This window comes from Cucurbita pepo, chromosome 18 (assembly GCF_057944985.1).
Source record: "Cucurbita pepo subsp. pepo isolate OVF chromosome 18, ASM5794498v1, whole genome shotgun sequence".
Classification (NCBI taxonomy): Eukaryota; Viridiplantae; Streptophyta; class Magnoliopsida; order Cucurbitales; family Cucurbitaceae; genus Cucurbita; species Cucurbita pepo.
This window is the reverse complement of record NC_141815.1, coordinates 8,085,046-8,106,971: the sequence shown is the minus strand read 5'-3', so window position 1 is coordinate 8,106,971 and position 21,926 is coordinate 8,085,046. Positions and strand designations below refer to the sequence as shown.

Here is a 21,926-nt window from a genome sequence, read left to right as displayed (position 1 = left end):
GTTGCTCTTCGACTTCTCCGACGTGGAGTCGAGGGGCGGAGGGACGAAGATGGCAATACCTCGGCCTTTCGTCCTGTTTTTCGTACCTCCTTGATGATCATTTTACGATCCATGTAACCCAACACGGTGATCTTGTTCAAAGCTCTATTTGTTTCCACACATTTCACTCCTGTTTGTAATGTTTATAATCAAATCAATCTCTTTGAATGATTACAACTTTTATGTTTACTTTGTTAGGAAAATCTTTTAAGCTTTTGAAAGTTCGATGAGTTAAAAATTCAAACTAATAATTGTCTCGATTTTTTAACTTTTATAAATGATTCAAAAACAATGTCATGAACTTATGAATTATAATCGAATGAAAAATAAGGCGAAAGAACCGTACCTTTGATTTTGCAAAGCGTTTTGCGAACAGAATTTTCGCAGGATTTGCAATGCAAGCAGACCTTTAAATCAACGACCTGTGTGATCAATTCAACACCAAAACGATGGAATAAATGGACGGAGTAATTAAGAGAATAAGCGATTAGTTTCAGATAAGAAAATGGAGGAAATGTAAGGTGTTCTTCAGATCAGACCTCCATGGAAATGGAACTCGACGATGAACAGTGGAATCGGAGGAGACGACGAAGCCTCTGCGTTGAATATAAAGGAAGAATTCGAGAGAAAAAGCTGCGAAAATGATTGTTGAATCGTTGATTATTGAAATGAGGTGATGGTGGAGCGAATCATTGCCACGGAAGTTGAATCATTGTGAACGCCTTGCTTCGCACGCATCTCATGAACTCTTCACTCTCAAGATTTCTTCCCCATTTTTCAGCCGCGGGTTTGGGTTTTGAGTCCTCTGTTCCAGTTCAATCCTAATTTATAAAACATTAGGGCTTGCTTTTAGGAATGTTGAAGGGTATTATTGACAATTTAGCCCTTTAGATTGCGAGATCTCACGTCGGTTGTAGAAGGAACAAAGCAAAACCTGTTCTAAAATTGTGAGAATGACGGCTATACGTAACAGACTAAGCTGAACAATATCAGCTAGCAGTGGATTTGGACTGTTACAGTGCAATTGTATATGAAGGTTTGCATGATTGCTCGTGTGCAATTAAGTGTGGGGTGCGATCGTAACAGACTAAACTGGACAATATCAGCTAGCGGTGAGCTTGAACTGTTACAGTGCAATCGTATATGAAGGTTTGCATGATTGTTCGTGTGCAATTGAGTGTGGGGTACGATCGTAACAGACTAAATTGGACAATATCAGCTAGCGGTGAGCTTGGACTGTTACAGTGCGATCGTATATGAAGGTTTGCATGATTGCTCGTGTGCAATTGAGTGTGGGGTACGGTCGTAAACTCGATTGTGCGACTCTTTCTTAAACATTACATCCCTCTCATTAAAAATAATTTTAAGATTGCTCGGGAGACATGATCCAAGTCCCGTCCCATGAAGAAAGAAATTAAAATTTAGAAGAGCTCGTGAGTTAATGATGCCTGAAAGTGCTGTAACGCTAAGCAACTTAGTGCTCCTCTCCCTTTAATAGGTTGTTTCGTGTTTAGTCGGAGAATAATCTAGTTCATTCCATAAGTTCTTATGTGACAAACGGGTGTCTACATTGACAATTTTCTTGTTCCAAAGACATAAATACATATGAATCTTGTAACGGCCCAGATCCACCGCTAGCAGACATTGGACGATGTGCTAGCGGTGATCACCCAAAAAGGACAATATCTGCCAGCGGTGGATCTGGGCTGTTACAAATGGTATCAGAGCCAGACATCGGACGATGTGTCAGCCTTCTCGCTGTTCCCCGAAGGGGGTAGACTCGAGGCGGTGTGCCAGTAAGAACACTGGCCCCAAAGAGGGGTAGATTTGGGGGCGGTTCCACCCCACATCAATTGGAGGAAGGAAAGAGTGCCTGGGAGGCCGCTGGGCCCCGAAAGGGGCTGGATTGTGATGTCCCACATTAGTTGGAGAGGAGAACAAATCACCTATAAGAGTGAGAAAACCTTTCCCTAGCAGACGGGTTTTAAAGCTTCGAGGGGAAGCCCAAAGAGGCGGTGGATCTGGGCCGTTACAAATCTCCTTTTTCATTCATGCTTTTTACGAATTTTAAACTATCAAAATAATCACTTATTTTACTCGTTAACCCGATGGTGCTTTAGTTATTCGATTGTTTTTATTTTCTCGAAAAACCCATTGATTTGCAAAGAATTATTATTATTTTTTTTTAAATTAGTAAGCTACCAAAAACGTCTTTTTAATTTGTGTCTATTTGGTATTGATATATGATATTTAAAATTTTAATTTAATAGGTTCATGAATTAAAAAAAAAAGAAGTATTTAATGTATAATTTATTCAATATTTTTTTAAAAATTAAAACAACTAATTGGTTTTATTATATGTCGAAAAAAGAAAAAAAAAAAAAAAAAAAAAAAAGAAAAAGAAAAGAAAAGAAAAGAAGAGAAAAAGAAAAGGGTATTAGAACTGTCAACTGCTGTTCTTGCGATGTCCGGCGAACATCAGTGAAAATTGGAGCGGTGGAAGAACAGGTAGCATAGCAAGCAAGCAGAGTCGAACAAGATCAATCGAATTGGGGGAAGAGCTTCGTCCATCGATCATGGCGGTAATTTACTAGATCTTCCCTTTCTGGACAATTCCTTTTCGTCATTTCCTTTGTAAACATTCGCTTTTTGGGTGTGCTGTCAGGATTCGTCGGGGACGACGCTAATGGATCTGATAACTGCCGACCCGTCAACGGCTTCGGCGGGATCGATCTCCACAGCTGCTTCATCGGTCCCTTCATCAACGATGAGTTCATCTTCAAGTTCCTCCTCAAGTGTTATGCCTAGTTCATTGGGGAAGCCAACTGGAGAGAAGAGGTCTAAGAGGGCGGCACTGATGCAGATCCAGAATGATACGATTTCTGCAGCTAAAGCAGCTTTGAATCCTGTGAGGACCAACATTATGCCGCAGAGGCAGAGCAAGAAGAAGGTCAGCTGCTACATTTTTCACGGCTTTTTCTCTTTCCTCTTTGCGTTGTTGCTGAGGTTCTGTTTATTTAGAAATGGGACGGAACCTGGAAGTAGGATTTTGATTTCAAAAGGGAAACTCTTTGAACTGTTAGTACTGGTACTTGTATTGATTTATGTTTTGTTCAACTTGATACGTTTTGCAGCCTGTTTCTTATTCCCAATTGGCTAGGAGTATCCATGAACTAGCTGCTGCGTCTGATCAGGTGAGCAGTATGTGATAATTCTTACTGTTGTGATTTGGAAGGATAACATTTTATACTTAGTTATGTTTATGTGAATTTTATAGAAAAGCTCCCAGAAGCAGTTAGTGCATCATGTATTCCCAAAACTTGCAGTCTACAATTCAGTTGATCCTTCGCTGGCACCTTCTCTTCTCATGGTACGATAAACTTTTTTTTTTTTTTGATTCAGCAATCTTTATGACTTCATATTTGTCTAGTATATGTTTATTGGTAAGATAAGTTCTGTTTGTTTTTTGTTCGTACTGGTCTAGTTGTTACCTTTTTCCGTGAAGACACTGATGGTATCCCAAACATTTCTTTTTTCTTGCATTCATAACCAACTGTTTGAATCCTAAATCTGTCAAAATAATTTGCTGGAAGATGATATTTTTTGGGTAAGAAACCAAAGTTTCTTTGAGAAAAATGAAAGAATACAAGGACGTACTAAATACAAGCCCCTGAAAAAGAAGACGTCGACACTAACAACAGAAAAGGACTCTAGAGTCCAAACGTACAAGACCAATGTCATGTTTATAGAACGATCTAGTGATCAACGCCCAAAAAGAAGCATTAGACCTCAGCAACTCCTGAACCTTCTCCCTAAATTTCTCAACACCCTTAAAGATCCTACAATTCACTCAAGCCAAATACTCCACACAATAATAAAGAAACTTGCATGCCACAACACTTTCCCCTCTCCCTAAAGGGAAGATGCAGGAGCACCTCCTCTAACAAAGACCACCCATCTCTATTACAAGCCTCACTAACACCAAAATACCTCTGGCAAGGATTCCAGAGGTAGTTCGTGAATTGGCACTCTCACATCAAATGATTCACATCCTCTTTATGCCTCCTACAATTCATGCACCAACGCAGGAGCAAGAAGAAGGAAGAATGTTTTTGGACACAATCCAAGGTATTGAGTCTCCCTAGTAAAATATGCTGTGCAAAATTCTTGACCTTTTTTGGAATTTTTACCTTTCACAAAGAGGAGAAGACTGAAGTCGTAGTAGCAATGGAATATTGCACTGGCACAAATGATAAATCTTTATCTTGGTTGGGTGAATATTGCACTGGCAGCGAATCAGAAGATTTGACTCTGAATTTGATACCTCGTTGGAGTCTCTTATTCCATTAATAATTTTTCATTATTATCTAATTTTAAACTAAGAAAAAGCAAAAGCTGATGTTTATCCCCGGGTATATTTGACAGTTGAATCAGCAGTGTGAAGATAGGAGTGTCCTCCGTTATGTGTACTATTATTTAGCCAGAATTTTATCAGATACTGGTGCACAAGGTGTAAGTACAGGTGGTGGCATCCCGACCCCTAATTGGGATGCTCTTGCTGATATTGATGCTGTTGGGGGGGTGACTCGAGCTGATGTCGTACCAAGAATAGTTGATCAGCTTGTAAAAGAGGCCTCTAATCCTGATGTTGAATGTAAGCTGGTTTCTTTTGCTTTGTTTCTTTTATTGTAGTCTGCGGTGACAATTTCCCCCCCTCTTCCTTTGCATGTTTTTCCCGATTCTTTGATTTCGATGTTAGATTAAAATAGTGTGTTTGCCAGCTATTCTTTACATCCTGATCCAGTGGCGAGTCAGGATAATTGTCTTAAATATCTCTAGTAGATATACATTTGTGACTTCTCTGAAAACCATTCTTTATCAAAATAAAATACAATGGGGTCCTAGTTTCTGGTTCGTGATTTATTGGATTCCCTATTAACTTCGGGACTTTCTCAATAATTTTTTAGGCTGTGGCTCTATCAGTGCATTGAAAAATCTTATTCTTATGTGATTTGTGTTGAGGATTATTGGGATTGGGAGTGTCCCACATTGGTTAATTTAGTGGAAGATCATGGGTTTATAAGTGAGGAATACTATCTCCATTGGTATGAGGCCTTTTGGGGAAGCCCAAAGCAAAGCCATGAGAGCTTATGCTCAAAGTGGACAATATCATACCATTGTGGAGAGTCGTGATTCCTAACAATTTGTACTACCTTTTGTTTCATCCTTTGTGTAATTCATTTATTATAGGAAGCAGAGAATAGTTCAACCTTTGGTTAGGCCACCATTATAGCTGATTTGGTTTTCCATAACTGACAATTGGTTTGCAGAAATCTTTTTTCTACAGTTTTTGTGTTACTCAGGGTTATGGCTTCTTATTTGTTTCTTTTGTTGGTCCATCTTGTTGAACTTGAATGAATTATCTTACTGTTGATTGAAGCAAATGAGATTCCTCAAATAAAATGTTTGCAGCTTCTCTTGACACTATATTTTCTTTTGAAGTTCATGCTAGAAGACTACAAGCACTAAAGGCTCTTACCTATGCTTCAAGCAGCTCTGAGATTTTGTCCCAACTATATGAAATTGTTTTTGCAATTCTCGATAAGGTTAGTCTTTTCTGGCTATATGCACAGTTTTTGTTTTTGTTTTCTGCTAGATTGAAATCTATCATGTGAATTATTTTCTGTACTTGGTTGATGGTAAAGTATTTACTTCAAAGAATTATTGTACCAAAAGTGAATAGTTTAGTGATGCAGGTTAATGATTGAAAACCAATCAGATTCTCGGGTGCTGTTCACATTGACAATTGGAAAACTAGAATAGTGTAAGAGAATCCACTTAGCACCTTGAGAATCTACCTAGGCTTTCTCTTATCCAAAAAAAGAATCTACCTAGGGTTTCCATAAACCTTGGTCTAAAAAAAAAATGAAAGAAATATGTGATGACTTTGAATAAATAATACATACATACATACATATGTGTGTGTATTGGGTTAAATTATAATTTTGGTCTTCGAACATCTGAGATTTTGTCTTATAGGTCATTCTAATAAGTTTTTGAACTGTCATTGTCGTGTCAAATTGGTCTTTGAAACTTCAGTGTTGAAGAAGTCTTTGAGTTGGTCAACTTTAGGAAGTGTGTAGAAAGTTCTGTCTCTTGTAAAAAAGTGATTCTTTTTTGTAATAAGTCTATGTCTTGTTGAACAATTTTTGAAAGTTTAGGGTTGTATCAGACAAAATTGAAAGTTAAGGGATTTATTAATAATCTTTTAAAATTCAAAGACATATCACAAACTTAAAGGTTGAGGGACCAAACTTGTAGTTTAATCTTTCACAAAATTCTCAACTAATATTATCTTGTCGGTCTCTCTTTGCCCGTGGTTGATCCATCCTAGTAATCCTAGTTCCCTTTCCTTCACCTTGCCTTGGGAGGCTAAAACCTTGAAGAAGATTGTATTTTTCTCTTGGTTGGTTATTTTGGGGAGGTTGATGCCATTTACTTTTACTTCATCCAAAACATCTTCATTATGGTTGTGTGCTCCTAATGCTGTGTGCTCTGCAAGGAGGTGGAAGATCTAAACCATGTATTTGCACGTGTGAATATGCTGTGAAAATATGAAAATAGTTTTGGATGCGTTTGGCTCCTCTAGAAGTCATAAGGGACATTATGGAGGAGGTGCTTGTTAATCCTTCATTTCGTACTAGTGGTTTAATTATTTGGCCAGCAACGTTCTTTGTGAGTATATGAAACTTATTGCTGCAAAGAAATTGGAGAACTTTTCCTATGGGAACTTGGCCATTTGTGAATCCATGTGGTTGGCTGCCCCAAAAGCTGACGTCTTTTTGATTTTTTGTCTCCTAATTGGTGAGTCATGTTCTAGAAGAACTCTGAATTTCAAAGCCACTCTTTTATTTCATGACCTTTTGCTTATGGCTGCTGGATTTTCATGATGAAGGCTTTTGGTTGGTCCTTGATCCCCCCCTCCCCTTGGAAAGCATCCCTGACTTCTTGGGCCCCTGTCTCCTTGGATCCTTCCATAGGGAAAAAAAAAAAAAAAAAAGAAGAAAAGAACAAAAACCCTCTGGTTGGCTACCAACAGGGATTATTTTGGGCCCTTTGGTGTCACTGCAACAGTTGGGTTTTCAACAACTCCACTACATGCTTCAACAGTTTTCTAGTACTGGTTCTTTTTACAGCTTTTATATGGGTGTAAACGTTTGCATACCTTTAAAGATTCTAGTCTTATAACTCTTGTTACAAGGTGGAGATACTTTTTGTTAGGTGGTTTGGGAGAATTTCCTCCCCTTTTGTATATTTCGTTTATCGCTAAATTCTCTGTTTCTCAAAAGAAAAAAAAAAAAAATGTTTTTGGAGTATGGTCACTTATGATGCTTCTTTATGGGCGTTCTCAATGAAATTTCATTTTTTTTTTATAATTATCCTTTATTTTTTTTCTCTCAACAATAAATCTGTTTCTTGTGATTTTGCTTTTTGTTTTTGCAAGCTTGGTCTGTTCTTCCTTACTTTCTTTCTAATGTTTTTAAAACTCATCCTTGAACCTTTTTCTTTTGAAAAAAAATCTATATTTCAAGAAAAATCCACATAACCAGTAGGTTATCTCAATTAAAGTTTAGTTTTTCTTTTGGACATTGGGCACTTAGACACCAAAAGGCTTTTCCTTTGTGATACTATCTTCTTCTTTTAAAATGGTGTTTATGTTGTTTTTCTTAGATTCTAGTAGAAACACACTAAATATTTCCCTTTTTAATTCCATTTCCAGGTTGCTGATGCCCCTCAAAAACGCAAGAAAGGTGTACTTGGGAATAAAGGTGGCGATAAGGAGGTAATTTCTGACAAAAAACTGTTCTAGTTTCTGATCCTTGTTGCTTCTGTCTTCATATAACAGTGTTTTATGTTCACTCCCCCACCCCCCCCAAAAAAAAAAAAAAAAAAAAAAGGAGGCTCGTTCCTGTCACTTTTAAACTTCAGAATTTAATATCTCCAAATTTTCATTATATTTGCATTTTTTGATTTGATAGGTTGAATTAAGAGTTGGGTTCTTGAAGTCCAAATATTACAGTTAGATCCTGAAGCTTCAGTTTAAGAAATAATGTTACAAATTCATTCCATTTAACTGCCGTGTTATCCTCGTAAAATGTCTTTACATGGGACTTATAGATATCTCTTAATCTTAAATATTTTAAGTCTACATTGTTTTCTTTAATTTATTTGAAGCCGTTTTCCTATAAATTGTACCCACTCCAAAGAACTTTATCCTTGTTTTTTCTTCTTTTCCAAAGACTTACCTTGGTTTAAGTATTTCCTATATTTTCTTATCCAGCAAGTAATCAATACAATTTCTATTTCCATTGTTGATTCTCAACTGTAATTCAGGAAACCTTGGACCAACCCAACCTATTTGAGTTCAATATTTTTGAAACTCAAACTAATTGAAGCTTGTTTATAGTCCAACCTAATTAAACACCAATGATCAAAGGCCTGGCAAGTTTCCAAGGCGTGGGGATGTCTTTAGTCTCATTTCTTTATTACTTATTGGTTGTCCATTTAAAAAGGACTAGCAAATCTTTTAGCTTAATCATGTTCGAGTTTTCTTATGGAATCTTGGGTTGGAATGCAATACCCACATCTTCACAGAAGAGAGCCAAAATATCAACTATTTTATAGAATCCTATCCCTTTTAGCTACTACTTGGAGCAAATTGTTTTTTCCCTTTTGTAATTATAGCTTATCTACCCTCGCTAATCAATGGAAGTGTTTTTTGTAATTATTAATCGATACAAACTTCTTTTGCATTCCACTTCATCAGATCAGTGAATGGTTTTTGCTTCCTATTAAAAAAAACACAATCAAATTTTTGGCTCATTAAATTTGTTTATGCTCCTTGGTAGATGACCTGGTCTAGTTCTCTCTCCTTTTTTTTTTTATTTTAATTTTTTTAATTTTTTTTTAATTTTTATAACAATTCCTATTGCTGCCATTCTACAACTCTTTAGAAAGGTTAGATGTGAATTGGGATTCGTCTTGATGGATAAATTTTATAGCATTCCATTAGTTCACTTGCAACTGGAGACGTTTGTAATGATAGGATCCAAGTATGGGGCAATTATTGAACGCACAAAATACCCTTGATATGATGCAATGTTTCAAATATAAAGCTTACTACACTTCAATTATTTGGGCTTTGTCCATTTCTTTCTCCCATCGCTATAATATATTTGCCATGGTTATATTGCTAAGATCACGTCATTTTTGTGTCATGTGTCCATAATGTCTACTTATTTGCTTACATCTTGCAATTCAGTAGTCTGTCATAAGGAGCAATTTGCAACAAGCTGCACTAAGCACATTGAGAAGACTTCCCCTTGATCCAGGAAATCCTGCATTTCTGCATCGTGCAGTCCAGGGGTATGAACCTCATTTGAAATCTGAATGCCTAAAGAACTTTTAACTTACCATTTACTTGTTTTTTTGACACAGACAAAAATTAATATGAACCTAGCTAGCTTTTGTTTCTATCTTCCATTTAAATAAGATCTTCCATTTACATACATATACCAAATATATGTTTACTATTATTATTACTATTTTTAATACTTCTAGCCCATTTCAGATTCTACCTGATGTACAAAAGATTATATCTGGAAATTTACTATCATGTCATCAGATTCATAACTCATAACATTGACTATTGATGTTATCATGTCGTCAGGTTCATAATGTATAGCATTGGCTTATTTTGTTGGCTTATACTTGAGGATTCTTGTCATCCACATCATTTTTATTGCAATCAGAATCGAGATTGGGGGAATAAATGAGGTGACTGAGGAAGAAAGTGGAATTGAAAGAGACGAAGAAATAGATGAGGGGGTGGGGGGGGGGGGGGGGGGTGGGAATGAGAGATGTGTGGAGATGGTGGAAAGACCTGCTTGTCTTCGGGTGGGACAGAATTTTTGAGATGATTGTAAATATTGTAGAAGCAGTGGTGTGAGGGTTGACTTTAATTACTTGGGGTCAACAAGTCAGCATTTTTGGTTGGATCCCCTTTTTGGTGGCTTTTCTGGGTTTGGGGCATTTCATTCTGTTGGGTTGGTTTTTTGTTTGTTCTTTTTTATTCTTTGATTTTTCTTTCCAGTGAAAGCATGCTTTGGCATCACACATAAAAAAGAAAGAAATAAAAAAGTGTAAGCATGATAGTGTTGTTATTTTGGGCATTGATTATTTTGAAGTTTTATTATTATTATCGTCTATAGTGTTACATTTGAAAGAGTTTTAATTTTGCTACTTTGCTTGTAGTCTCTTGTTATATAAAGTGCTTGATGTTTAAGATCACCTTATATTGATCTTTTCAAGATGTCTTTCGTTACACTATAATTTTTTTTTTTTTTTTTCTGAATTTAAATGCAGAGTGTCGTTTGCTGATCCAGTTGCTGTGAGGCATGCATTGGAAATGCTTTCTGAGCTAGCTGCAAGAGATCCTTATGCAGTTGCAATGTCACTAGGTTATTTTATGTTGATTACTTTTAACATTTCTTTCGGACTTGATATTGTTAGAACGTGTCATCTAAAAATTAGCTAACGTTTGATTAGATCCTAGTTTATGCATCTAATGACTTTACCATGCCTTTTTGCAGGAAAACTTGTACAACCTGGAGGTATGCTTTTACCATGCCTTCTTGTTTTAATTACAGAAAATGAAATTCTTGTTTAAAAAAAGTTTAAGGGTTGTATTCCTAAAAGTTTTACCATGCCTTTTTGATTTATATTCCTAAAAGTTTAAGGGTTGTATCAATCAAAACTCAAAACTTGTAATTGTATCAGTTTAAACACTAAAATTTTCGTGAATTAGTTTAGTTAGACCCAATGATTAGCCATTCACTAAATTCGGTTAAAATCAGCTCAAAATCATCAAAATAAAATTATTGTTCTCCCAAAATCTCACAAAAGTAGTAAGAAAAATTATCACATAATTATTTCTAAATAAGTAAAGAAAAATAGTGGAAGATGAAATGATGAAAAATTAATACTATCTTTTTGATTATCGGATTTCTCTCTAATTTACATTAACTCTTACATTTAAAACAAATTTTATATGCATGTGTGAAAGTTATGCATCAACGGTTTAAAACAAAATTTTAGTGGGTAATCTAAATTGATTCATTTGTGAGAGTCCGAAATTGATACAATTATTAGTTTGAGATTGAGATTTTAATTGATACAACTTCCAAATTGAGGTGTATAAATTATTTTTTTTCAAGGCTTATATTTTATAATAAAAAAAAAAAGCTATGTGCCTTTGAAGCAATATTATAAGTCATTCTTTACTGAGATGTTTGCATATATATAAACTTATACATAAAGTTTACGTCTTGCCTTTGATGAGAAGGACAGAGTCAATTGAAAAAATGTTCCATAAACATGGAGTAACACTCATTTTATTGATGAATCGGCTCTTGTACACTTTTTCAGTCCACTTTCTGCAGCTTTATGGGTTGGTTCAATAACATTGTCAAGAAGTGTGTCATTTGTTAAAATTTACTTTATCTTCACATTTAGGAGCATTGCTGGATGTTCTCCATTTACATGATGTTATGGCTAGGGTTTCACTAGCACGGCTTTGCCACTCAATATCCAGAGCTCGGGCATTGGACGGTAAAAGCTGAAATTGAAGTCCGTGGACATTATATTTTTAGCTTTTCAATATCATAGTAATTTTTGTGAAATTGATTTGTATAGAGCGGCCAGATATTAAGTCACAGTTCAACACAGTGCTTTATCAGCTTCTTCTCGATCCCAGTGAAAGGGTATGTTTTGAGGCAATCTTATGCGTACTTGGCAAATCAGACAACATGGATAGGTAAGTAGAAGATTTTTTTTTTTTTTTTTTTTTTTTTTTTAAATTTAATTTAATTTTTTAAAATTGCGAAATAGATACTTCCCTAGCAGTCAATTTTCTCTTCTTTGCTGTTGTCTTGTGTTTTTTTCTATTTACCACATGCATACTTATTTTTGTTTATTTTAGGACTGAAGAGCGAGCTGCTGGTTGGTATCGTCTGACAAGGGAGTTTCTCAAACTACCAGAAGCGCCATCAAAGGAAACTTCCAAAGATAAATCTCAGAAGATTAGACGTCCTCAACCTCTCATCAAACTTGTAATGAGAAGGTCGTAGTCCACTTTCATTATGGCTTGAATGGATTTAATATTTTGCTCATCAGATGTACATGTGCCTGCCTTTCAAGGGGGAAAAACTGTAATTCTTTTATCTGGAATGTGCTTTGGATGCAGGTTAGAAAGTTCATTTCGTAGTTTCTCAAGGCCTGTTCTTCATGCGGCAGCAAGAGTTGTGCAAGAGATGGGAAGAAGTCGAGCTGCTGCATTTTCCTTAGGCCTACAGGATATCGATGAAGGGGCTTTTGTTAATACATTTTCCGAGGCTGCTGATTCTCAGGATTCAGATGCTAACGAAAACTCACAACCTGAGAGTAATTGTCTCTTTGTTCACACCTTTTACTACATCTCTGTATTTTATCTATTTTTAATAAAAGAAAACAGTATAAAAAAAATCTGCCAGTTGACCCAAAGTTGCTAAATTTTAGATGTCTCATGAAGCAAAGCAGCTTGGTGAGAATATTTAACTTGAGGAATTGCATGATTAAGATACTTTCACTCAACAGTCGTGATTTTTTCCCCTTTTGTTTTTGGTTACTTAAAGAACGTAAGAGAAACAAGTCCGTGTGAAATCTCCTTTGTGTAACTCATATCCTTTGAGCATTAGTCTCTTTTCATTTCATGTTGTTTCTTGTTTTAAAGAATAAAATTCTCTGCGAAATCAAGAAGGCTGTATACCTAGGATGGCATGGGGTCTTCTTGATTGACTGTTCCTCTTTGGTTTCTAATAAAAGAACATAGTAACGATTATTTGGATAAATGCATTCCTGTTGGTATAAATAAAAGGATTTAGAACCCTACTTTAGCGAACAAAGTCATTGAAGAAACGGAAACATTTGTGTGTGTGCATTACTTTTTCTTTTTCTTTTCATTTGCCATGGTAACTTTTTTAATCCATTCAACTGTGTGAAATTACCAAATTGCTCCATGAGTCCATTTTGAATCTTGCCAAGTATAGTTCTCTTTGGATTGCTAGATCCTTTGTTGATTTATTTTATTTTATTTATTGTCATCCTCTTCTTTTAGGTATACGGAGAACTGCTTCAGTAGCAAATGGAAGGGGTGAGAAAGATACAATTGCTAGTTTGCTGGCTTCATTGATGGAAGTAGTGCGAACAACAGTAGCATGTGAATGTGTCTTTGTTCGAGCCATGGTAATTAAGGCCTTGATATGGATGCAAAGCCCCTATGATTCATTTGATGAACTTGAATCCATTATTGCATCAGAGCTTTCTGACCCAGCCTGGCCAGCAGCACTCTTAAATGATATTTTGCTTACTTTGCATGCTCGGTTTAAGGTATGTTTTGTATATAAAACATTCTCTTTTGTGTTTGGGCTTTGACTTTTTATTTTTCACTTTTAATGACGTTCTTGCTTTTATTCTTATCTTTGGGGTAACACTTGTAAATTTAGTTTAATCTATTTTTAACTTTGCAATGTGAAGAAGAGTGAAGGCAGTCTTTGAGTACTACTTATAATTTGTGTATTTATAATATTTCCAGTAATGTATATGCACTTATGTATGTTTTTAGGCAACCCCTGATATGGCTGTCACTCTTCTTCAAATCGCTCGAGTTTTTGCCACTAAAGTTCCTGGGAAGATTGATGCGGATGTCTTGCAACTACTATGGAAAGTAAGTGATCATTCACCTTTCTGAGTTTCATGTTTGAAATTTATTGTGTTTTGAGTTTTCCAATGAATTTTTTAGCTTATTTAGGAAAAAATTGTAGTTCTGTTAGACAACACTGCTGGTATGATTGTCAAGGAACTGAATGGTAAAACTAAGCTTCTAGCTTGTAAACAGAGAGTAGAACTATTATTGCAAAAAATACTAATGCTCTTTATCATTATGGGTTTTTTTTGTTAAAAGTAAAATATGTTGAACTGACAATAGGTGGCTAGAGCTCTTTGATGGTGCTTTTTTTTTTTTTTTTCTTTTCTTTTGATAGGAAGCAAATAATTTCATTGATTACGAAATGAAATTTGTGTTGATATGATTACAAAAATAAAAAAATCCAATGGGCTGTAAGAGAGCTTAACCCATAATTACTAAAAGGGGGAGACCAATTTACACCAAGCAAGAGTGGTAAAAGTAACAAAAGATGTAAAAATTTTGAAGTTCTGTTGTGTATCTAAGAAAAGCCATAAAGACCATAGAAGGCTTGTATGAAATTGAGCCAAAAAGCCTCCTCTCGTCCTTGGAAGTTGGTGGTCCTTGTGGATAGAAAATAGCACTGATGAATGGGAAGGCAACTTTATTGTTGTGCTGATTCTTACATTTTGTACTTGGATTGGTGGAAGTTCATGCGTTAGCCTAATGGGGATCACATTATTAAAGATGTTTTAGATGCTTCAAAAGGAGGCCTTGGGAATAGGGATCTTATGTTTGTGGTTGAAATATCAATGCAAAGGCATATACTAATGCCTACGGATAGGTTCTTTTGATAATAGGATATCCATTTCTAGATGTTGGTAATATTGGTAATATTGAGAAACAAAAAACTTATATGGTTGCTGATTCTAGTGTGGAGGCATAAATTGATGTCGTTCTTGGAATTTGTGAATTAGTCTGGATAAATCTAGTTTGCAGGATTTTAACATTAAGAGCAGCAATCCAGTGAGATAACATTGTAAATTTGTGATAACAAAGCTACCGCATTACTCATAATCTTGTGTAGTGTAAGTAAAATGAGCATGCAGGAATTGATAGAAATATATTATGGATTTGCTAATGTAATATCAAATCTGGGAGAAAGCTTGCTGTTCTCTTATTAAGGAACTATTGAAGCAGCAATTCAAGTCGGTTGTGATAAACTTAGACATGGGGATTTCTGCCGACCGGAATTTGGGGTAGGTGGGATGTTGAAGTTTCAATTCTGTGCAGCTGTTGGCATAATTTCCTAGGCCCTGGAATGGTTTCCTTAAATTGGTTTGAAATCCGTTTTAGATGGGATCACCAGCTGGCTTTTCAATTCTAGTTTTGGTTTGTAGTTGGGGTTTTGGTTTGTAGTTGCAATGTTTCTTTGCTTCTATGTTGGTGCATGCTGTCCAAAGAAATTTGTAACTAGTGTTTTCCTATTCTCACTAAACGGGACACCTTTTTCTGATTGGCTGCTACGGGTGTGGTTCTATCTTCCTCTTTTATTTTGTTGCTTTTCAATAATAGATTGCATCAGAAAAAAATGAGGCATTTTTTTATTCCATTAACAGACGTGCCTTGTTGGAGCTGGTCCTGACTGGAAGCACACAGCGCTGGAAGCAGTAACCCTAGTTCTAGATCTTCCTCCACCACAACCTGACTCTATGACCTCCGTTACTTCGGTAGACTGTGTTGCAGCTTCTGATCCCAAGTCAGCACTGGCTTTACAGAGATTGGTGCAAGCTGCAGTAAGCATCTTTTTTAATATTCCCATTTGTTTTTGTATTGCACTTGGTTTTTGTTAATAAACATGCTATGAATTTGTTCCTTTTATGTTGATGATTTTAGATTAATTCCTTCAGGTGTGGTTTCTTGGAGAGAATGCAAATTATGCAGCATCAGAGTATGCTTGGGAATCAGCAACCCCTCCTGGTACAGCATTGATGATGTTAGATGCAGACAAAATGGTTGCTGCTGCTGGCTCTCGCAATCCTACACTGGCTGGTGCATTGACTCGTCTTCAGAGGAGTGCCTTCAGTGGAAGCTGGGAGGTATTGCTCCACTCTATTGGTTAATCGAGCCAAGTCTTTCATCAATGTTACTATGATTTTGGCAGATTTAGTAAATGTGACTTTATTCTGTCCATCTCAAAATGGAACGTTACTGCACAACTATGTTGAGGGTGTACGTCGGAAATAAGTTGAACATTTTTGCTGCACAGAATTAATATCTTATTAAATCTATTGTGCTTCATATGGCTATGAAAGTTTTTAGTACAAAAAAGCTATTATTAATCAAGAAGTACAAGAAGGATGTGATTTGGCTCGGGAGTAGAAAAACAAAAATGCCAATGAAAAGAACCTCTACAGAACTCTACATGTATGCCTGCAATGGCGGCTGAAGTTTTAGGAAGATTATTAAATTCAGAATGTATACTGCTCCAAATTTATGCTTCATTTTAAAATAGCCTGGAATTGCTTAGTATATTGAATTTATTCAATCTATTAATATTAGGCCTTTACTAAAATTCTTTGTTTTTTATATTAAACTTCTTTGGATGATTCAGATTCGTCTAATTGCTGCCCAAGCTCTTACAACAGTGGCAATCAGGTCCGGTGAGCCATATAGGCTTCAGATATATGACTTCTTACATTCTTTAGCACAAGGTGGTATACTGTCTCAATTTTCAGAGATGCATCTTAGCAATGGTGAAGATCAGGGGGCCAGTGGTACTGGCCTTGGAGTTCTAATAAGTCCAATGATAAAAGTTCTTGATGAAATGTATCGAGCTCAAGATGAATTGATCAAGTATAAGCTCAAATTCTTCCCTCCTGTCTTTTCTCATGCTTTTTTCTTTCAAATTTCCCATTTCTATCACGAGCATTGATGAAATGTTCCTGCACAAACAGAGATATTCGCTACCATGACAATGCTAAAAAGGAATGGACGGAAGAGGAACTGAAGAAGCTATACGAGACTCATGAAAAATTGTTGGATCTTGTCTCACTATTTTGTTACGTTCCTAGAGCAAAGTACCTACCTCTGGGGCCAATAAGGTAATTCTTTTCTTTTGTTTTGTATTTCCAATATCCTCCTTTTATTTAAAATGAACCAATATCATATACTGATAATGTCTTAAAGTTTCTTTTGGAGTGAGGTTTTTGTGTTGATAAGAACATTTCCATTTTTCTTAGCATTCTTTTACACCGTAACATTAGACTGCTCTCTATTTACACCACTTAGAATCTTAGACCATAACATCTGCAGACAGAAAACATTTTTTTTTCTTCATTTGGACCAGTTTACCTTTATGTTATTCTTTTCCAATTGATTAATACAATCTTTTTTTTTTTGTGTTTGTCTTATTTCCTGATATCAGTTTTTTTTTATCAGGATTCTGTCTAGGTGTCATTCAATCTATGCACAATAATCAATAACTGAGTAGACTTTTTTTGGTTGGCTGTGTACATGGACGGAGGGATTGTGTGGTTTTATTTGGATGGCCAATGGATTTAGGAAAAAATCAATGAGAAAGTGAAAGAGATGGGGATTTAGGAAAATAGATTTCAAAGAATTTTTTGATTGTTTCAATTGGGATTTTATGGTTTTGCTTTGATAGCCAAGTGGTTTAGGTAGGGAAGTTGGAAAATATTCCTTCTCATTGTTATTCTTTTCCAATTACTTATATCAAAGGATGATACATTTTATGAACATCAGGTCTTGCCCTAGCGTCGGCATAACTTATGAAATATGATAAAACATCCTGGAAGATCAGCTGATTATGCACTTAAGAAAATAACCTGCAACATTAATCTAAAACATGCAACAAAATGATCTAATAATTTTATGAGAATTCTGTTTGTTGAAGACTAATTTTCTACTCAGAATGGAATAAGCAAAAGATATCTAGTTACTCTATTTATGTCCAAGGCTAATTTTGGCTTGTTTTCCTATTCATTTAAATGAATAAACATGTCAAAGTTGACTTTTTTTAGTACATAGGGAAATAAAGGAGCACCGTTTGTCATGTTTATTACGCACATCAATTTTATTATTTTTAAACTTGATTTGTTTTTCAAATTTTCAGTGCAAAGCTGATTGACATCTATCGGACACGACACAATATCAGCGCATCAACTGGTTTGAGTGATCCAGCTGTTGCTACTGGCATTTCTGACCTTATTTATGAATCAAAACCTGCAACCAATGAGCCAGATTCTCTTGATGACGACCTAGTGAATGCTTGGGCAGCAAATCTTGGTGATGATGGACTCTTGGGAAGCAGTGCACCAGCAATGAGCAGAGTATGTCTTTTATAGTGCTAGTGAAATTATTGTCTACTACATATACCAACAGATTTCAATGTGTCTTGGTTTGTTTCTCTGAGTTCTGTTAAATCCTGAGTTGAGGGGTTGGAGTGCTTTTAACTTAATTTTCAAGTTATTCTTATCTTCATCGTTTACCCATCCATAAATGCTTTTGGGTGGTGCTCCATTTACGTTTTTCTTGAATCAGTGGCTGAACATTTTTTATTTAGGAATGAGTCAAGGTTAAATTCATCTAGTTTCTTCTAAAAAAAATATTGATAATAAAAAACATTGCATACTCCACAGACCTCTAGTAATAATTAACGTCCAGATCTCTAGCATTGAACGTCTACTAATAATGATTTCATGAAATTAAATGCTTTATTGAAGCTGTAAGATGTATTATACTTTGAGTTGCTAATCAAGACTAGGGTTTTTTTCTCCTAATTTTTTTTAAAGGATGAGTTTGAAGGTACTTTTTCAAGTCTGCCCAAATGTTTTTGTTCTAATTGGCCTTCTGTCTCCATTAACAGAGATTCATCTCATTTTTACTTTCCATTAGGTTAATGAATTTCTTGCTGGAGCTGGAACTGATGCACCTGATGTTGATGAAGAGAATATGATCTCGAGGCCATCTGTTAGTTATGATGACATGTGGGCAAAGACTCTTTTAGAGACTAATGAACTAGAGGTAGTATACTTTACTTCTCCATGTAGTAGGTAGAGTTTGCAGTATGGTGAGTGTTGGACTGAGTTTGTGGCTATGTTTGACTGTGTATTCTTTTGAATTTCAGGAAGATGATGCACGGTCATCTGGGACATCCTCTCCTGAGTCAACAGGCTCAGTTGAAACTTCCATATCTTCTCACTTTGGTGGAATGAGCTATCCTTCACTGTTTAGTTCCCGACCTTCCTATGGTGGTACCCAAACCTCGGTATGACAGACTAAAAGTTTCTTTCAATATAGAAAAATTGGAAATGGAAGTTATGTTTCTAATGAAAAAAGAACTAATATTAAGTGGATCATATCACAATTAGTTCCTTTTCAATTTGCAGTGTCTAGGATGAGTATTTTGTTATCTGATTATTATGATAGGAAAGCAGGTTTTCTCATAAAAAAAAACCTGATTGTTAATGACTACAATATTCAACGTGAGATATAAATTGTGACTAGCTTTTTTCAACTGTCTGGCAGAGCCTAACATGTATGAACTTAATTTTACATTCCTGAATTTGACTGGCATGTTTCTGCATTTTGCTTTAGGATTCAATTATAACTTGTTGCATTGCTGCTACTTACTTTTTTCATTTGTGATCCATATTAATAATCTCCAGGAAAGATCAGGAGCGAGCAGGTTTAGCAATCCAACAATACACGAGGGTTTAAATTCTCCGGTTAGAAATTTGTTCCTTGTCTTTTTGTAGTTTTTTGTCAAATAGTTTCTACTTAGAGTTGAACTTTTCATGCTTCTCAGATCAGGGAAGATCCCCCTCCTTACTCACCTCCACATACGCAACGGTACGAATCATTTGAGAACCCATTAGCAGGGCGCGGTTCACAGAGCTTTGGATCTCAAGAAGAGCGTCCCTCTGGAAATCCACAACATGGATCTGCTCTCTACGACTTCACTGCTGGTGGTGATGATGAGGTAACCTGCTCTATTACGATCATTTTGTAGTTCCCTTTTGCTTTTCCCTTTTCTCAAGGAAAGGATAGAGAAGGTGCAAGGGGTGCCAAGAGCTGGGAGAAACCCCAAGCGATACCCAAGCACTAAGCTTTGATGCTATAATACAAACAACCTTAATAATATCACTGTTAAAAATGTGCTTTCCATGATACAGAAGGTACATCTAAACCTTTTCAAGGTGAATCTGGTTTTATTTTTGTCCAGACAAGTTGAATGTAAAACACAAGTTACATAAGATCTGTCAAAATCGAAAAACTAAAGATTTCCCATTATTTATAAAGCTTTGGCTAGTCTAACTAGCCAACTGTGAGTCGTCTGCCATAAACTAGTCTAACTAGCCATTATTTATAAAGCTTTGAATCTCAACTATTCATAAGTGTTATATGTCATAAATATTAGTATAGTTATTATTTTACAGTTCCATAATAACTTTAAATATATAAAATATTGAGTTTTCAAAAATTTTATTGTTTGGATCACAATCTAAAATTGGTTTTGAACTATAAGTCTCCAAACAAATATTTGTTAATAAGTCTATTTGATTCAGTGAATTCAAAAACATAAAACAAAATCTAGATTTCGGATCACTTATATAGGATTTTATTGGTTTTACTTTTTTGTTTTCCATTTATTGGCTTTATATTTTATTGTTGAAAGTTGATCACCTCGTTTAGATGTCTTCTGTCATCTATTCTTAAATCTGTTCATTTCCTTAACTGACGTTTTTATATTGACTGTTGTTTCTTACCTTGCAGCTAAGTTTAACAGCTGGTGAAGAAGTTGAAATTGAGTACGAAGTAGATGGCTGGTTTTATGTGAGTATAATGAAAGCAGACACTTTCTTTTTTAAGAAATACTTCTCAAATCTTTGCAGCTTCTATGCATCGCGTATGATTCCGTGAGGACTTGAACTGTGCGGGCACGGTTAGGAGTTCACCAACGAGCTCGTAATCGTGCTCACAACAGCACAAGTTGTCATGAAATCACACGAAGAATGTAACGTATTAAGCATAATCTTAGTTACTATATAGTGCACATATCATTCTTCAAACCATGAAAACTGGACTAATATTCTTAACGCGTGATAGTTTACGTTTGGTTGATTAAAGATGACGAGTGAACGTGATTTATCTCCCAACGAAGACTAAAGAAATCATCTTTGGTTGATAAATTGTCTACCTGAAGGCAATAATGCTATTAGAACTGATGTACTGTCATTACTGTTGCAGGTGAAAAAGAAACGCCCTGGGAGGGATGGGAAAATGGCAGGGCTGGTCCCTGTCCTTTATGTTAATCAATCTTGATTCCAATGGTGTGAAATCTGACCAGAAAGTTCATTTGTCTCCTGCTCATGTGACTCCATCGATACATCCCGACATCATGACATGCCTTGCGAAGTCTTCTCCCTCTCCGTTGTTTATCTGTCTCCTCCATCGACTCGTCCACATCCCCCATTTTCTTCAGCGGAGCCTCCATGATGTATCAACTGGTTCTGTAGCTGACTACTGCAATTGGTTTGTTCATTAACTTTGTTGTTGCATCCATATATATGATGTATGCTTTGTTGTTCGTCGTTTTTTGGTATGATACTCGTGGCAACGAACGAAGGTGTTGTAGTATGGTACTCCTGGCAACGAAGGTGTTATGTAACTGTTTCTTAATGAGTTAGATTTTAGTATGATCTTTATTTAGAGCTCATGCTTGGCCAACCATGATCATGTTTTTGAAACAGTGAGAAACTACTTTTTGGCTTAGATGGATGCAGTGTAGTGTATGTATTTTATTATAGCCATTACATTTGTTCTAATAAGAACTCTGTTTAGATTGATTTTGGGAGAAGTTCATGGTTTTTGTGTTCAGTTTTTCTTTAATCAATTTTTTTTTTTTTTTTTTTTTTTTTTAAAGTTGTTTAAATTTGAGTTCTTTGTAGAATTATGAGATTACCCATTTGAAAAATCATAATAGAGAAGAAATTTTTTTTGTTGGTTGTGTACTATTCTGAGTTTGATCCGAGTCAAGTTGAGGAAGGTATGATGTCACTAAATGCTGTTATGTTATAAGTGT

The 21,926-nt window shown here is 35.7% G+C and overlaps 1 protein-coding gene and 1 long non-coding RNA gene across 2 annotated transcripts; both read left to right on the top strand.

Annotated features, from left to right (window-relative positions):
• The first annotated feature begins 2,461 nt into the window (after positions 1-2,461).
• LOC111779777 (uncharacterized) lies at positions 2,462-21,701 on the top strand. The gene is made up of 27 exons (XM_023659917.2): positions 2,462-2,621; positions 2,705-2,989; positions 3,174-3,233; positions 3,317-3,409; positions 4,465-4,693; positions 5,542-5,645; positions 7,820-7,882; positions 9,365-9,465; positions 10,465-10,559; positions 10,692-10,712; positions 11,614-11,709; positions 11,794-11,914; positions 12,080-12,220; positions 12,344-12,540; positions 13,253-13,524; positions 13,760-13,861; positions 15,439-15,615; positions 15,730-15,918; positions 16,434-16,675; positions 16,777-16,923; positions 17,955-18,171; positions 18,737-18,865; positions 18,969-19,109; positions 19,510-19,569; positions 19,650-19,823; positions 20,618-20,677; positions 21,092-21,701. The coding sequence occupies exons 1-27, from the start codon at positions 2,616-2,618 to the stop codon at positions 21,164-21,166; spliced, it is 3,597 nt and encodes a 1,198-aa protein (XP_023515685.2). The 5' UTR covers positions 2,462-2,615; the 3' UTR covers positions 21,167-21,701.
• LOC147787335 (uncharacterized) lies at positions 5,652-7,116 on the top strand. Its single transcript, XR_015413660.1, has 2 exons — positions 5,652-6,903; positions 6,995-7,116. It is a non-coding gene; the product is annotated as an uncharacterized LOC147787335 (long non-coding RNA).
• Positions 21,702-21,926: the final 225 nt, after the last annotated feature.